The sequence below is a fragment of the Equus caballus genome, chromosome 2 (genome assembly GCF_041296265.1).
Source record: "Equus caballus isolate H_3958 breed thoroughbred chromosome 2, TB-T2T, whole genome shotgun sequence".
Classification (NCBI taxonomy): domain Eukaryota; kingdom Metazoa; phylum Chordata; class Mammalia; order Perissodactyla; family Equidae; genus Equus; species Equus caballus.
In genome coordinates this window covers 18,970,074-18,988,427 of record NC_091685.1, presented here as the reverse complement: position 1 = coordinate 18,988,427, position 18,354 = coordinate 18,970,074, and the positions used below count along the sequence as shown (strand labels likewise).

Below are 18,354 nucleotides of genomic sequence, written 5' to 3'. Positions count from 1 at the left end.
GTGACTTGGGTGGCCACCCTGGGTTTACCCAGGACAGTGCCCGTTTACACTGATTGCTTTGGCATAGTTATTAATGGCATCCCTTCCACTCTCAACAGTATCCTGATTTGGAGTTTAAGTTATACGGTCATCTCATCTCTCACTCTAGATAAGGCTTTTTACTCCTCTGGACTTCAGTTTCCATAATTCAAAAAAGGATACAGCATTAGATAGTATTTTAAGGGTATTTTTTTAAAATGTTTCTGTGATTTCCATTTCAGTTTTTTAAAATTGAACTTCTAAAGTAGTCCAATCATGAAATTACAGATCTTTCAACCTCTTTCTGCCTCCATCCCTTTCATAAACTGATGTATACTTAAATCAGTTCAGACCCAACCTAACTATATAAGCATAACTGACATTTAAGAGTCAACAATGAGTATCTCAGGAACTGGAAGAAATAGACAACAAGCTGGAACCAGCACAAATTTTTTATATGGTGTTCTCCTTAACTCATCTCCTTACCCCTTCCTAGCTTGGATATAACACATCCAGGAACACCTGGAGATTCCCCACCATGAGTGAGATTCGTTAGTAAACACTACAAAGAACCATTTTCGCCTAAGCCTAGATCCCCTACCCTAAGCAGAAACAGGCCAGGAGAGACGTCCAGACACAAGGCATGAAATCCCTGCATGAGGACAGAACATGAAGTCCTGAAACAAGGCACGTTAACCATATGAGGCAGCATAAGAAAAGGAAATGGCTGATAAAATGATAGAGGGGGACAACCCAATGTTCCATCACCCCACCCTCTCACATCTTAGGCAAATAAAAAACTGATTTTGGAGTAAATACATTTATTGATACCCATTTTATATAGTTCAATGAAATAATCTATAAATATAAAAGCATTTTTCTTTTGGATATCACATGGTCCATGTAAATACTCAACAGTCAGAATCACCTGCAGGAAGCACTCCAAGTCACACTGTTAGGTTCACAGACCTGAATATACACATTTCATTAAACAGTGGCACTTATGTACTCAAGTGGTCCAGTGGCTTTGGAATATATGACTACTGGGCATGTGAAATAAAAATGACGTGTAAGTTTAAATCAATGGAAAGGGTATCAACCATGAACAAAAAGAAACAATCATGAATTAATATCCTAGGCGAAGAAAGTACCACAGTTGACACTTGGTGTCAGACTACTGGAGACCAAGTATGTTTAACAACAAATGTTGTGGCACCACGTGCTCTCTCCCACTCCCAGTGGACAGTCCACCAGTGCCTTCGGGTCACTCATGGTCAACAAAACCGCAATTCTTAAAGAATCTAGAGCTTAGAATAAAAGGTAGGTAGCAGCTGGCATCAAGTTTAAAGAAAAGGGAGCTAAATATTTCAATGACATAATGAGTTTCTCCCCTAGAAGGAGGAGCTTGCGGGGCAAAGAATTTTTTTTAATTCCCTTTGTTACATTGATCATGATCATTTATCTAATGTAGGAGAAAGAACCCAGATATCTGGTACCCAAAACATAGATGCAAAAATTTTCTTCTGTTTTCAAGTTTTTCCCTCAACACTTGCAAGGGAACTGATGCAGCAGCCACTGCTGAGCCTTGCTCTCGACCTGACGTGGCGTAAAATTTTCTCATTTCTTCAGTAACAAATGCAGGAATGTCCTTTGCTGCAGTCAGACCACACGTCTTCTGAGTTAGCAAGCAAATGCATTTAAAAGGTCTTAGGTGTGCAACGTCCAAAATTGAAATCTGAGAGGCAGTGTTAGAACATAAGCAAGGCAGGAGTTTTAGAGACTACCCAACTGAAAACCTAAGTGAAGCATATAAAAATTCAGTTCTTTCTATTATTTTCAACTGGTAATTGACGGCGACATTCTCTGGTAAGGATGGGTAAGTGATGTTATCTCCAGGTCCAAAACATCCCAACGACTTAAAGTAGGACCCCAAGAGGAGAAAGACACACTTGAGTTCTGTGGTCTCTAGAATTCTTTTTTGCCATTTTTTAAAAAAAGAAATAGTAGCTTCAGTTGCACACCACTGATTGAAGGGGTTTCCATCCAAATGAGAAACTCTACCCCTTGTCTCTAGTGGGACAGGCACCAGATTCCCACAAGCGGCAACTCCCATGTCCTGTAGCACGTGGCATCTGACCCTGGAGTGAAGAGTAAGCTGGCACAGAGCCCCGACCGCTGGAATTCAGGCTAGATGGCATTTCGCGGCGTGCCGTTGTGTGTCAACGCCTTCAGGCTGGGGGCACTGCTCTGATGACCACAGCTCCTGTGAGAAGTCACACCCACCTCAAAAACCTCATGAATAGCTTTTCGAAAACAGTGGAAGTTGTAGTCTATTAAACCTGCAACAGAGAAAAAGATCAGGCCTCCTGAATGTCAGTGGTGAAATTATCTGCTGGAAAACATTCAGCAACAGAAAAAAATAATTGATGTGTGTTTAAAAAATATACACCCAATTGAGGAATTCTCTAGGCTGGAAACATGATAAAACACATGCCCAAACTGTTAACACTGGTTACCTCTGGGGCCTGGGAGCAAGCAGAGTAAAAAAAGCAATTAGGAAGGCAAACTTGCTAAGAAAATTTACAACGAAATCTAAAGCAAAAGCAAACTCCTTTTTGAATTATCAAGCTTGTCCTTCTACAAGTCTTCGGGGCAGCCAACGAGGAGCTGAAGGAAACAGCTAGAGCGACAGTTCAGCAAACTGCTCAGCAGAGCCCTGGGTTTGCGAGGTGCCGCGAGGCCCATGAGGCAGAGCCCCAGGCAGCCTCCACCCCTCCTCAGGCAGGGCAGCTCCTCCTCCACCTGTTTCATGAACTGCATCCAAATAAGACTTTGGTCAAACAAAGGGTTCTATTTTGGTAGGCTAGTTGCCTATCAAATATCCATTTCTTCCCCTTTTTCTTCAGAAACAGAACCCCAATTTTGGACAAGCACACTGGTGCTCAGCTAAAACATCATACTTCCCAGGCTTCCTTGCAGCTATCTACGGTCATGTGATCAATGCTGACCACTGAGTTAAGTGGCAGTGTGTGGGACTTCCGTGAAGGCTCCTTAAAAGGAAGAGGATATATTCCTTCCTCATCACTGTTCCTCCTTAATGTCTGGAATATGGATAAAATGGCTGGAGCTCCAAGAGCTATTCTGGACCATGAGGTGACCTTGAGAAAAGAAGCTGGTGCTAAGAATAGCAGAGCAGAGAAAGAAGCATGTGTGCCCACGAGGATACTGTAACATAAAGAACACACACAAGAAACAAATCAAAACAATCTGGTATCAAATTGACTACAAATGTGAAAGAAGTCCAAAGGAGAGAGCCGAGTGCAGGACAAAAGCAGCCAACGAAAGCTTCAGGGATGAGGCAGGACTGTGGGGATATGGAAAAGATTTAATGAGGCAAGAAAAAGGAGCAAAATTACAAGAAAAGAGCATAGGGCTGGCAATGAGAACACAGCACAGGTGGAAGACAGGGAAGAAAGGTCTGACTAGAGACAGGGGCAGAGAAATCCTGGTAGGAAGTACTGGGAATCAAGTCTGAATAAGTAGCTTACAGCCAAATTAAGGAAGTCCTTCAGACTCAGGAAAAAAAAAAGCTATAAAAGTTTTGGTAAGTTTGACCACATTAAAATCAACTTCTTTGCAAATGGTAAAATAAAAATGACAATAAGGGAAACAAACACTGGCCAGATATTTCATATTATAACGCCATTGCTAATTTTTAAACTTTTATTAATGGTACTACTGTTATGTTTTAAAAACATAACATTACTTCTTAGAAGTACACCTGTATAGACAAAATGATTTGATATCAGGGATCCACTTCAAAATAATCCAGTAGGAAAAGCAGCACAGAGATGAGATAAGATCAGCTATGATTCCAATAATTGTTGAATATGGGGGATAGACAAAAAGGGGTTCATTATACTATTTTCTCTACCTTTTTATATTTGAAAGTTTCCTCAACAAAAGAGTCAAAAGTAAATACTTTAGGGGCCGGCTCTGTGGCCGAGTGGTTAGGTTCACGCACTCCGCTGCGGCGGCCCAGGGTTTGGATCCTGGGTGTGGACATAGCACCGCTCGTCAGGCCACAGTGAGGCGGCGTCCCACATCCCACAACTAGAAGGACCTGCAACTAAGATATACAGCTATGTACAGGGGGGTTTGGGGAGAGAAAGCAGAAAAAAAAAAAAGAAGATTGGCAACGGTTGTTAGCTCAGGTGCCAATCTTTAAAAGAAAAAAAAAAAAAGCAAATAGTTTAGTTGCGCGAGGATATATAGGAAACAAGATTGACCATACGTTGATGACTGTTGAAGCAGAGAGATGAACAAAGACAATCACTGTGATGGTCTACTTCTGTGTATATTTGAAAATTTCCATAACCAATTTTTTTTTAATTTTAAAGATTAGAATGGAGAAGAGCCAGCCCGATGGTGCAGCGGTTAAGTTCACACGTTCTGCTTTGGCAGCCCGGGGTTCACCAGTTCAGATTCCGGGTGTGGACCTACACACTGCTTGGCAAGTCATGCTGTGGCAGGTGTCCCACATATGAAATAGAGGAAGATGGGCACGAATATTAGTTCAGGGCCATTCCTCCTCAGCAAAAAGAGGAGGATTGGCGGCAGATGTTAGCTCAGGGCTAATCTTCCTCAAAAAACAAAGATTAGAATGGAGAAACATAAGGAACTCCTAAGAAGTACAAAAAAGACACAGTACAAAAAAGATAAAGGTATATGAAAAAGTAAATTACCAAAGAAGAAACCTGAGCTGGCATAAAAAGGTACTTATGGAAGTAAAAACTAGAACCAAATGAGATACCATTTCACACCTACCAGATTGACAATAATGAAACAGTCTAACGATATCAAGGACATGAAGTAACAAGAACTCGCACACAGTACTGCCATGGGGAAGACGGTAAAGCCACTTCGGAGAGCAATTTGGTAATGTCTAATAAAGTTAAGATGTATGTCTTCTATAAACTCCACTTCTAAATACATACTCCAGAGAAATTCTCCATTATGTGCAAAGACAAATTTATTCATGAGCATTTGTTGTAAAACCATTTATAATTTTAAAAATAATCTAAATGTCCAGCAACAAGAAAATAAATTGTGGAAAATGAATGAACTACAGCTACATGTTATCAATATAGATAAATCTCAAAAACAATCTTGAATGAAGAGAAAGAAGCAAGTTGCAGAAGACTATACACATTTTGATGTCATTTACACAAAGATATACAATACTCTATATTGTTTAAGGATAGATATGAAGTAAAAGAATAAATCATGCATGGGAAAAATAAAACTATATACATTCCACATAGTGCAAAAAAGAGGGTTTCAACTGAGAAACACACAAAAGACACAGAAGACAAATACATATTTGCCACATTTCAGTTCTTAAGCTCAAAGGTGAATACACACATTTTTGTTTTACCCAAAAAATCTGTACATCTGAAATATTTCATTAACATTAATTAAACAATATTAATGCATTCAATATCAATATTAATAACTCAGGCAGAAGAGCGGGGACTTGTTGCAGTGAATAACAGAGAGCTGTTACAGATCCTTGAGCAGTTAAATAACATGATAAAACTAATTTTCTGAAAACTAGTCTGCTTCGGGATAAAAAATGATACATATTAAGTCCTCATATATACGTTGAATACACAACCTCACGTAGGAGGCTACTGCAGCACCACAGGCCTGGCAGGATGGGGACCTGGACAGGAGTCACTGACAGTGGAAACAGAAAGGAAACCCAAGAACTAGTTCAAAGAAACAAATAAGGTTTGGTGAAAATTCAAGGTAAACACCTCAGGAAAAGAATGGCAAAAGGAGAACACAGAACTGTGAAATGATCTGCAAGGGCCCTTTCAGCAACACCTCCACACAATTACCTGAGGACAGGATATTCAAGCTTTGACACCAGAAAAATGGCATAACTAGAAACAGGGAGGGTAGCAGGAGGGTCACGAAACAAAGGGGAAAATATTCACTGGTTTTAGACACCACGGACAAGACAACAACCAAAAATTTAAGTGAAGGTGTCTTACTAATAGCTCCAAACATAGGACTGAAACACAACCCAAGTCAGAGCTGGAGACGTGAATTTTTCAATCGACCACATAGAAAAGACTAACTGAAGCCATGGACTGGATGTGCTGACCAGAAGAAGCAAGCAGAAAGGCTTGGCCTGGAAGAACACTCAGAACTGAGAAAAGGAAAAAGAGAAGAAACAAGAGAGGACGTCAGAGAAACAGATACACAAAATAGCCTAGAGGGAAGAAGAGAAGAAAGGTTCGAGAAAAGGAGGGTCTGACAGGGTCACGTGCTTCAGAAGGCTGAAGAGGTTACAGAATGAGAAAAGGCCACTGAAGCGCGAGAATGCAGCGTGGTAACTCTCAAAGAATCATCTCAGTAGACTGACTCAGGTGGAAGGCAATGTGCAGGTAGCTGAGAGGTAATGAAAGGATCCAAAATCCGCGAGAGAGGAATGAAAAATGATTTAAAATAAAAGCTCAAAAGAAGGAAGAATAAAGTCTCGACTACGTATGGAAGGGAAGGGACAAAAGTAGTTTGAACTGATAACATCTAACACTGCAATATCATTTTCTCTTGTTTTCAAGAACGTACAAAATTATCACAGAGAATTTAACGCAAAAAACAGCTTTTTAAAATGCCATTACCTTTTCGTTCAAAACTTTCTTCCCTAAGAATGCACACCAGTGCCAAAAATTTAGTCACCTCCTTTAAATAGAGGACAGTTGTATTATTCAGCTTGATAATTGCCATAGATTCTTTGTCATAGGCACTTCCACTTCCATCTTCCTTTAACCTGTTTTAAAAGAAAGTACTGTTCATTATAGGTTTCCCAACTAGGTATTTTGTCACATCTAATTTGCACAATGACAAGTCTTTCCACCCAGTTTTCCAAACGTCTCTTGAGAAAGAATACTGGCTTAAATATACTGGAACAGAAATTGTCATTTAGGTCCAGGGTTCCCAGACTTTGATGCAGTATTCCATACATTCACGAACCTCCATCTTGTTACCTAAGATGCACAAAATACAGGCTTCAAATAATCCATCATACTAAACTGTACTGACACAGCCTGCAAATAAAGAACCACCTAAAACTTGCCATTCGTGAAAAAGGGGTAAGAATAAAAACTAAAATAAATATAGCCCATCAAAGATACCCTGGAATCCTGATGCTTGCAAAGCAAGCCTTCCAGGGTCTGAAAGCTATTTCATTTATTAAACTAGATTGTCAGAATTATATGTAATCCTTCTTCAAAAAATGTAAATAAAGAGGCAAGGAAGAAGCAAATTAAACTATAATAAAGCACACTAAATTATACACATAGATTGTGTTAAGAATAATGAATGATAGCTGTTTTTTCTTCTTTCTTAGAATGTGCTTTATAATGTATTTTACCATGTACCTTATACTGAAAATCAACTTTACCACTAAATTTGATTTTTTTAATTATAAAAAAATTGGTTTATAAAATTTTGAGGTTTGAAAGTAAAAGCAAATGTTCTACTCATCCATTTTTAAAATTAAGAATGGGAACATGAAACTTCACTCAATAATACAATAGACAACATCTCATTTCATTATGGAAAGAATTAAAACAAAGGAGAGCACATAATCACAAAAGTGAAAAACAGAAATGGAAGACAAGTAAAGAACAAGTGAGACAAAAGCATTCTCCTACTCAGAGGCAGCTGGAGAGAGCAAGGCGAAGGGCAGGGACAGAGAGATGAAAGAAAGTTTAGATGAGGAGGAGCCTAGAGGAACAACAGATAAAGGGGACAGGTGTCAGGGAGCAAAGGCAGCACAGAGCATCAGAAAGCGCCCTGGGAGTGCTGCTGTTAATATACAAGGGGCACCAGGGCTACTAGATGCTTCTGAAATACCAGCAATTCTCCGAAGTCTTCATTCGTCCTCTGGACCACTCTACAAAATCACTTCTCTGCTGGCTTTTATAAATTTCCACATAGAATTTGGCGAATTTACGTAACGGAAGAGTTTACATTTTAGAGATTTATTTTGGAAACTCAGATGTATGGGTCAAATTTTTGTACATATAAATCCTTCTGACATCCAAAATTCTGATTTCCTTTTTTCTTAGCTCCCTGAAAGGTTAAGGATCCCTTGTTCCACAAAGCTTGAAGTTAAATTAGGGACCAGTGCTTACTTTGTTGGATTCAGAATGTTTGACGTAAATTAATCTAGTATTTTGCTCTAGCTAAGTCCCAGGAGTGAGAAGACACAGTGCAACCCCTCCCCGACCCCCCCCAAATAATGGCAGGAGAAACTTTCAGTGATAAATAAGCCTGGCATTAGTCATGTTTTTTTCAACCGCTCTTATCCATCCTCTCTGAAGGAGTAAGACTCAGCAGCCCGCTACCGAGGAAATCATGCTCCAAGTTGAAGTACCGTGGTCAGTCCGAACAATTCCACTTCATACAGTACTTGCCAGAGGTCTCAGGAATTAACCCCCCCGATAAATCAAACTGGTACTTTTCCACTTGTCTGAGATCTTGCAGAAATATGTATACAACTTACCCATATATACAAGACACATCAATTACAACATCAATCATGTCACAGCAAAGTTCATAAGATTGCATATCCACAGGAGAACTGTCTGTTGCAATGTAGATTTTGCTGACAACATCGAAGAGAAAAGCTTTTTCAATACCTGAATTCTTGGGAAAACAAAATGGGGGAAGTGTTTGGTATTTTAAGAATCACAATCTGTAGCTTATCAAAGATCTTGAATTATTGATTAACACCAAAGGACATTTTTAATTACACAACCCAACAGCAAAAAAGAAAACAGTACTTGGCTGAAGATACTCCTAGTATCCAAAGAATAAAAGTAGAATAATTTCTCTGCTCTGATTTACTGACATAATTACACCAAATTTTCTTCCTTCCTCCTCTTTACTTAAGTAAATTATTTTCTCAGAGACCACCAAGAAAAGCAACAAAAACATCCTCCAAAAATCAAGCCATGCTACATTTCCAATAATCCTGTCTTGTTAAAAAAAATCAATCTCTCATTTAAATGACCTTGCTACCAGAAAGGCTTTACGTGGCAATTAGCAAAACATGAAAGAATTCATTTGACGTCAACATCTAGCATAACTCAAAAGAATTGGGGATCACTACACATCGAGTCCTTCAAAATAATGTTTGGAAAATATAATGGCCGAATGCTAAATTTACTGGAGAGATAGCCTTTTTTATTAAGTTGAATTCTCAAAATGAGAATTGGAAATATAATACTGAGATTCAAGTTAGCAAGGAAACGAAAAGATCAATTCTTCGATGTGACCTCCAAGAAAGCAGACATTAAACTGAGTCAAATTCCCCAAACCCAGTCTTTTCCGATTACTAATCTTCCTTCAGAACCAGACATCATGAAGATATTTTTAATTAAAAAAGCAAGAGGAAATTTTTCATCAGTTCATTTTAAGACAAAAAGGGTAAGTACTAAGGAAAGAATTCAGAAAATAACTCAAGCCATTTTTTTATTGTTCTTATTTACATGTTATGTATGTCATTAGACTTTAAGCTTGATTCAGATTAATTCAAGTCATTTTTTGGAGAATTTGGTAACACAAATACATTCAACAGAAATAGAACCAGAAACTATAGTGAATTAACTAGCTCACTTACTGATATAAAGATATTTAATAGGTTTTCCAAGGTCGGCAGTTGTGGAATGAGTTTCTGCACCACCTTACTAAAGGCTTCAAATATTGAATGGTCGTAGATACTAGTCAAATAAAAGCTGAAAAACACAACAGGTTTGATTAATTTGAAAAATATCAAGTTCAACAATTATCATAATACATAAAATTTTAAATTTCTTAACATTTGATTTCAGTAAGTTCAAATAAAGCCTCTTGATCTTGTCCACCATCCCCATCATTCAAGATGACAAGCTCAGTTTCCCCACCTGGCTTATAGCCATCCAACCCTTTACTGCATTCACATGGCGGGCGATTGAAGTGGTACCCAAGACAACATTTTCAGATGCAGAAACTTGAATATTCACCTAAGTCTTTGTAATCTGATCTAAAAAGCTTAGTTCCTTAAGCCCATAGCTAACAAAAACCAAGAGAAAGCTCAAAGGAGATAAGTGACATTTATTAAATAAGCACATAATTCAGGTCTCTAGTAAAATGTCACCTCCTTTCCTGAACCTCCTACCTAAAATAACACTCCTGTACCCAGCGCTTTCTATCCCTTTCTTCTAATTTTTCTTTTTCGCAGCACTGATAAGTACTTAAAATTACATCATACATTTATTTATAAGTGCCCTTGAGGTGTCTCAGTCATGAGAATGTAAGCTCCATGAGGACAGAGACTTTGTCATTCTCGCTTGTAGCTGCAATCCCACCGCCCCAAACAGTGCTCACAAGTATTTGTTGAACAAACAAATCAATAAAAGTGGTGCTTAGAATTTACGTAAATAACATATTAAGGAGGATGGGAGCTGGGGCCTTATAGAGAATGAAACAGGAATCTGGAGGCCCAAAAGGATGTACAGTGGAGAAGCAAAATATGTAGATTTAACAAAGCACACATTTGAGAGAGAAAGGCCTTTAACTATTTAAACAGTGTGGACAATTCTACCTACTTGTTCCTCAAGAAGTATACTCTTCGTTATATAGTTGTATCCATGATACACTTATAAGTACCATTACAAAGTCAGAGAGACAGAACTGTGTATATCACACTTTAGATGCAATTTAAAGATACCTTCAAAGAGCTGACCTGAGAACCCAACCCTATGCGAGATGGGGCTCTAATCTAGATGTCAGGGCAACTGGAACAGGTGAGGCCAGGATGACTCCCCCACAGGCACTAGGGGCAAAGGGTTATTTTCATATTTCCCTTAAAAGGCAAAAGGTTAGCAATGTGAGACGGTCCTGCAGGGACTGAGAGACTTGGAGGTGGACGGGGACAGGGACAACCTCCAAGGCACAGGGCACTTTAGTAAGCTAAGTTTCTGGAAACTGGAAATCAAACAGAGCCTCATCCATAGGCCTCCTAGTAATTAACAAAAGCTTTGATGCAAAATCCTACAGGTTAACAAGGCCTAGGGCCCTTCAGAGAACTGGGGAAAGGGACGGTGTGCACCACAGGGGTGAGATGCCCTTAAAAGGGACACATACACGGTGTAAAGAGGATCAGCAGGATTCCCATGGGCACTGGGAAACACAAGACAATCATGGCTTAAAATCCATTGTTCGTAGTGGATGCCAAAAAATAAGACTGAGGAATTTTATGGGGAAGCACTTTCACTTTCCCTTACAAATACTGTTGAAATGTTTTAAGCATAAATTACTTATAAATACTTAAAATTTTTAATCCAGGCAAACCAGAGGTCAATGAAACTTTTCTACATGGTTTCCTAGGAGAGTAACTGAGAAATCTCAAAGCCTGAGGCCCTAGGACCTAATAGGGGTAGGGACAGGGGGTGGCCTGAGCCTATAGGGAAGTCACCATAACAGACTAGGGATAAGGAAATAGCTACGTTTTCTCTCTCCCCTGCTTCCCCTTTAAACTGTTTATATCATCAAGAGGACATTTTCTTGGGTACTTTTTATTACTCACTTCTACCTATACCACCAAAAAAAAAATAAGATGTAGGAAATACTCCTCATACACTTTTAGAACGCAAGTACACAAATCATCAATCCTATCCAGTAGGTGTTTTTTAATAATAATTTCTTAATGATATTTAATTATGAATCATCAATCCTTTAAACTCAATAGCAGCCCTAAGCAGATCTATAGGATAAACTCACCTAACTCAAACTTGAGATTCATAAAAGCATGAAGTGTTTTAAAAAACATAAACAAGATTAAAGTCCACACTTCAAAGTGTATCTTCTTTAAATGGCTCTTCCTACTGAGAGAGATACCTTGAAGACTCAAGCTACAGAATTCTACAACAAAGGTGACACAGATTCCTTGAACCGAGGCAAGAAGGAGGGGGAAAAAAAGTGATGAAACCAAGAGAGGGGAGTCCCAAAGCAGATTTCCGCCATGAGGAAACAGCCTGACTCCAGTCTCACGAGATGAGTTTATAAACACACCAATGGAAACACTTCACATGACTTCAACCTCCAAGAAAATACAAAAAAAGGAGAAAGTAACTTCTCCATGACATCAGGCTCCCAAAACTGCTTGAATTCAACAAAGAAGAGATAAAAAACATTATAGATTTGGGAAGGGGAACAGAAAGCTACGTGTTTGTAATGACAGAGATGGGACTACATTTACACATTTTTCAGGGCTCTCATATCAAACACACATGTTGTTACCTAAGGTGGAGTTTTTCTAGCCCAGCATCTGCAAGGTCATCATTGGCCCTTTGATGAATGTCCCTCTGTGTTTCTATTTTGTGATCATCAGACAGACCATCAACTTTGTGAATAAAAACCTCAAAATTCATGTCTGGGTTAACTTTGTAGGCTTTAGAAACAGTAATGTGAAGTCTTGTTAAAGCCTCCATGTAGTCATCCTGTAAGTCAGAACAAAATATTTTTTAAAAAAGAAATCTTACAAAAGTCAAGTAATGAGTTAAGAAAGCCTCAAACCACCTCTTTCCCCAACCACAGAAAATCTATCATCCTAATTATTCATAAATATTCAAACATTCAAATACATCAATTTATACCACTAAATAGATCTTCAATCTCTCAAGATAAAAATTCAATTACCAAGTTAATGCTTATAATTTTTAATACTGATAATATAAGGAAAGGAAAAATGAAATGGACATTTCTTCCCAACAGAATTTTTTTAAAGTAATCCCAGCTCTGCCATTTATTAGATGTGTGACTTTAAACAGGTTGCTTAAACTCTGTGATCTCAACTTACTCATCTAAAAAATTGGAATACAGTACCCTCACAGTATTGTGAAGAATAAATTAAATTAGATCATGTATATGAAAGCATCCATTACAGAGCCTGTCACTCAGAAAGCATTCCTAACTAATATTTAAGCTTAGAAAAAGTAAGCTGCTTAAGGATAGGAACATGCCCCACTCATCTGAGCGCCTGCCACAGGCTAGGCCCTCAACAAACGCTTGTTGGACTGAACTCAATTTGGACAACTAAGGAAACTATGCACTTTAATATCTATTGACTCAATTCTCATATTTCTCCTTATATTATGGGCACTGAAGAGATCTTTTCAGTGAGTGACATCACTATTGTAATAGTTATTAAAGTACAGCGATATCTACGATTTGATTTAAGCAAATAAAAATGGAAAGTTGCTCATTAACTAGAACTCAAGGATACAAACCCTACCTCCTAACCATCTGATGTTCTATACTTGCCCAACAGCATGCCTGCTCGCAAAGCACCTTTGCAGTCGCATCTCTTACACCGGTAGAGAATCTACTAGCAAAGAAACGAGCTGCAAGAAGCACGTGACAAAGAAGATTAACGACTCTCCTTTGTTTCTACATCTTTTGCCGCCAGAGAAGAGAAGGAAACATCATTATTCCTAACTACCTGTGCATCAATGACATATATCAACGCTCCTGTTCCCCTGAAGATCATCTCGTAGTCAAAAGTTGGGTCAAAAAAGTCCATTTGTCCAGGAAAATCCCAAATCTGGAAATTCACAAAGGAGCTATTGGAAATGTCATCTTTATAAATCTTGTTGGTACTTTCCAAAAAGAGGGTCTCGTTGGGTGACATTTTATGAAACACCACCTGTGAAAAGAAAGACGACAATATTATGACTATTAACTTTGTATTTCAAGTTCAGAATTCCACCCTGAATTAACATAATTTAAAGAAGTTGATCCTACAGCAAAAATCTTTAAAGAGGCAAAAGTGAATGGTGTAGCCATTGGTACCAACTATCCTTTTACTTCTGACAGAACAGAAGACACGAAATTACTTTCCATCAAGCCTGTTCTGGAACTGAAACTTTTCTGCTATTTTCTCCGCACCACATTCAATACTAGTAGGAGCACACTCTCTCAGCTCGACTTTTTTCCTGTTAAATTGTATTAATTCTGCAAAACTCTGCTTTAAGATCATGAGAGCTAGAAGCTAAAGTTTAAGAAGTTTTATTCATTGAAAACTTATTGGAATGCCTCCACCAGGTTCTGAGGAATAATTAGAAATGACACTGACCAGACTCTGATCTGAGTTTGCCTGTCTTGTGGAGGAAATAAAAGGAAGATAGAAATTCTGTGTACCAGGTAGATAAAAGTATACAGGGATGGAGGGAGAAATGGGGGTTCACAGGGAAAAGACAATTCCCACGCAAAAGAAATGGGAAAGGCAATTGTTAAAAATCACAGTCCACACAATTGTAAGATAAAACTAATTTGCCTCTCACTGCTACTTTCTAGAAGAGAAAAATGGACAGTTACTCCCAAGGTTTAGTCAGTGAGTAACAAGTAAGAAGAATTTAGATCAGCTTGCTAAAAACCTACCATAAATGTACTCCAATTTTGCTGTACAAGTGAAAAGTAAGATAAACAAAACACAGTAACCCTGTAACTTCGGAAGAAGGCTGCTTTTCAAAATATGTCTACAGAATATCACACAGAGATTTATTTTGGATAGACCTCTGCAACAGAGTGGAAAGGGCAAAAGAGCGGGCATCTGGCGTTTTACGACCAGCGCACTGTGTGTAAGGGGGTGGCTGATGGAGGGGGTCCACCTTGCCTCCACCGCCCCCTTACTAAAGAGTGCACAGCCCTCCTCCACTCGTTCCTCGCAGACCTCAAGTGGAAACAAGTGGACCGACGGCGGTCTGCAAATATTCTCCAGGCCTCAGAAGATTTTGTAACCACACACGTACAGGAGGCATATCCCCAACAAGTATACTCACCAGGCCCCGAGTACTAAAATAGGTGGACTAACAGCCCCCGATTCCCAACAGTGGTAAAGGCTCCTCCGTCCTAGTAAGGAGAGCGAGCAGTAACGTGGTCAGTGACTTAGGACAGCCCTTCCTGACGCTGCTCCTGGGGCTCACCTGGGAAGCCCTGCACACTCGGGGCACCTGAAGGGAGAGAACACTCAAGAACGGGGCAGCAGGACAGGGAGCCCGCGAAGTTCTCCGAGTGAGAAGTGGTGAGAACCTCTCAGTTTCGCCAATGGCAAGGGGCTGGGTCCCGCAGGCGGAGGTCCCGGGCGGCGCCACGGGCACCTGCCTCCCCGCAGCCAGTTTCGGCCCCGGCGGGCTGGGGCGTGGGCTCGCGGTCGGGGTCCCGGCGCGGCCGCGCCCCGGGCTCCGCGCCCCAGCGCAGAAGAGAAGGCGCGGGGGCCCAGTCCTGCCGACCAGCCCCGGCCGCCGCCCTCCTCGGGGCCTCCCCCGCCCGGCGGCCACCCGAGCCCCGGGGAGCGCGGGGGAGGGGCGGAGGGACCAGGCGCGGCCCCACTCACCTTCTGGATGGAGGACTTGCCGCTGCGCCGGAGCCCCATGAGCAGGATCCTGGGCTTGGAGCTGTCAGCGCCCCCCGGGCCACAGCCTCCGCCGGCCCCCGCCCCAACCCCGCCGCCCGCCGCTGCCGCCTCCTCTTCCTCCTCCTCCACGCCGTAGCCGAAGTCCTTGGGGAACGAGTCCGCCGCGCCGTAACTGCCGGCGAGGGGCGTCTCCTCCGCCCCGTACTGCAGGGACATGGTGCTGGAGCCGCCGCCGCCCGTGCCCTGACAGGCCAGGCCAGGCCGAGCCAGGCCGCCGCCTCCCCAGTCCGCCGCCGCCGCCGCCGCCCCCGGCAGCCGCCGCCGCCGTGCGGCCCGCCCCCCGGAGCCCGGCTCTCATAGGCTCCGCGCCGAGGCCCGGCCGCTCATTGGCCGCCCGAGCTGCCACTCGGGAGCAGCAGGGTAGGTGGTGCCTGTCACGTGCCCAGAATCACCTGACTCGGAGCGGTGGAGGGGGGAGGAGGAGTCACGAGGAGGGTGGCCCGGCCCGGCCGAGCCCTCTGCCCTCCGCCCCAGCCCGCACCTCGGTCCTACCCAGCCACGCGCCTTGCTCCTCACCGCTCCCCTGCCTTCTTCGGACCGCCGGAGGCCATGGCAATGGGAGATGCACTCCGGACATGTGGGAGAATTGTTCTCCTACTCCAGTTGTCGTCGCCCAACCAATATTTACTGATGCCCGCGACGTCCTGGGGCACAAGGGGGACAAAACTGGAACCAACTCGGACCCTGCCTGCCCTCAAATTGCTCGAAGATTAATAAAGATCGGACCTCTGCGTAAGTAGCTTCGGTATAAGATACGAAGCGGGAAGGTCAAGGGTACAGATAAAAATGCTCGGGAGTTGGGAGGATGAGAAAGTCTGTTAGGAGCTGGCGTCTGAGCAGGTTTAAACGGATGGATATGGTAGGGCTGTGCCAAGGTGTGGTGGAGGAGGAGCCTGCTAGAGTGAGAGCAAAGCCTCAACCAACGCAGTCATGGGTGTGAGTGAGACAGTTCGTTCTAGCAGGTAGTTCGGCCCTGATAGGAAAGCAAATGAAACCAAGCCAGAACATCTTAGCCTCTTCCTTCAGATCACTGGCTACTGGTGCCACTTCAAACTCGACAGGACTCACTTTCCCCTCCCTCCCACCTAGCAAAAGTCTACTCCAGTAATTCCATCCACGCCCCCCTCCCTTATAGAACATTACATTTTCTCTGACCTCCTTCAGGACAGAGGCCAAAGAAATGAATGATGAAAACAAACCAAAGCAAGCGCTTGTCACCAAATGTGTTTGAGAAAGCTGGAGGGATTTTCACTCTTGACAGTCAGGCTTTAGAACTGGAAATCTGACAAAAGAGGATCCTCCTTTTAAAGCGGGAGTGGTGGTCCTGGTTTCCAAAGAAGACTAACTTGCTGGTTATGAAGGGAAAGCGTGGGATGCAGGTGTGGGACTTGGTTATGTTGGAATCTAGAAGTTAAAGGTGGGTCACTTCCCAAAGATCTAGTCCAGCCTTTCACCTAAAGCGTAAGTCCACTTTACTGCGTCTCTAATAGACAAGCGGCATACGTTTCAGTAGTTCCAAGGGGAGAGAGCTCACTATCTCAAAAGGCAGCCAGTTCCACTGGGATAAAACTTTAAAAGTCTCCTCTTCAGGCCAAAAGTTACACTCCCTGGAGCTCCTAGTGGAACAACACAGGAGTATTTTCATCTTTTTCCTGACAGCCCTTCCATTAGATTGCAGGCTTCATTACCCACTAAGCCTTCTCTGTTCCACATTAAACATACTGAGTTCCTTCAACCATTCCTTCTACTGTGGTGTCCAGTAGATCTTTCTGTGATGCTATAGTAGCAAATGTGGGTTGAGCACGTGAAAGGTTGCTACTGTGACTGAGGAACTGAATTTTTAATTTTATTTTAATTGCATTGTATTTTCAAATGCCCTTTTCCTACTGGTCACTCTCCTTTATATACATTATTTGTCAAATGTCTGGTACCCACAATGCAATACTGACCAATAATAGCCTTCAGGATGACTGGTTAGCACCTGGACAATATTTCTATTGATGCTTTCTAAAATGGAATTAAAAAATATATATCTATAGAGTATTAAGTGGTTCACACTGATAATCGCTGGAACTAGTATTTTGTCAGCAATCCCAGTGCCTAAACTTGTATAACTGCATTTTTTAACATAAATGTAAGACTTGCTATTTCAGCTTTTCAGTGTAAGCACAGAAGTTTGGGTACTCCAAGCTGCCAACTTTCAAGCTTGTTTCAATATAGTCTACCCAGCAGGCCTTCCGACTGTGTGGCACTTACAGATTTGGCCTTACTACTATTTGACCCATATGTAGTCTTTACAATTTGCAAGGTATTTTTATGTCCATTAATTTGATCCTTACAACCACCTGTGAGGTAGGCAAGATATGAAATCTACATTTGAAGCATAGCAGGAACTGAATGAATGGGATCCTCTTCTACTCCACTGAGTATCTCGTATACTGTTGTCATCCAAATCATTGATGGAAACGTTGAAGAGGACCTCCAGAGGCCAGGCTGACCCTGAATTCTTAAATAGCACTGACTGGTACAGCAGTGTAAGCAGGTCAGCTCCACTGAAAAGTGTGATTATCCAGCCAGCAGGTTGCCATTCTATCCAAAAGGATGGCACAAGAGACAGACACCTGACTTACGTAAATATTAATACTGGTCTTGTGGGAAAAAAGCACATGAGGGCTGGCTGCCAGAAAAAATTTCTACTTGTCTGTATCCACAAAGGGACTATCATACCAAATGCTTAAAGAAGCCAAGTCTGCCTCTCTTCCACCCCCTGGGGTCACGTTTTATTCTTCTTATAGTTCTTA

At 41.7% G+C, this 18,354-nt stretch overlaps 1 protein-coding gene and 1 long non-coding RNA gene across 3 annotated transcripts in view; one reads left to right on the top strand and one right to left on the bottom strand.

Annotated features, from left to right (window-relative positions):
* Positions 1–822: 822 nt before the first annotated feature.
* RRAGC (Ras related GTP binding C) lies at positions 823–15,816 on the bottom strand. The gene is made up of 7 exons (XM_023633092.2): positions 15,473–15,816; positions 13,580–13,783; positions 12,379–12,578; positions 9,719–9,833; positions 8,600–8,742; positions 6,711–6,859; positions 823–2,357 (listed from the first exon to the last, which is right to left on the bottom strand). Exons 1-7 carry the CDS (start codon positions 15,707–15,709, stop codon positions 2,206–2,208), a joined length of 1,200 nt encoding a protein of 399 aa, XP_023488860.2. The 5' UTR covers positions 15,710–15,816; the 3' UTR covers positions 823–2,205.
* A 110-nt stretch (positions 15,817–15,926) lies between these two features.
* Positions 15,927–18,354, top strand: part of LOC111771426 (uncharacterized) — a 63,405-nt gene continuing 60,977 nt past the window's right edge. For both annotated transcript variants that reach the window (XR_011436450.1, XR_011436449.1), the window contains exon 1: positions 15,927–16,285. This is a non-coding gene — a long non-coding RNA (uncharacterized lncRNA). The remainder of the gene's footprint in view (positions 16,286–18,354) is intronic.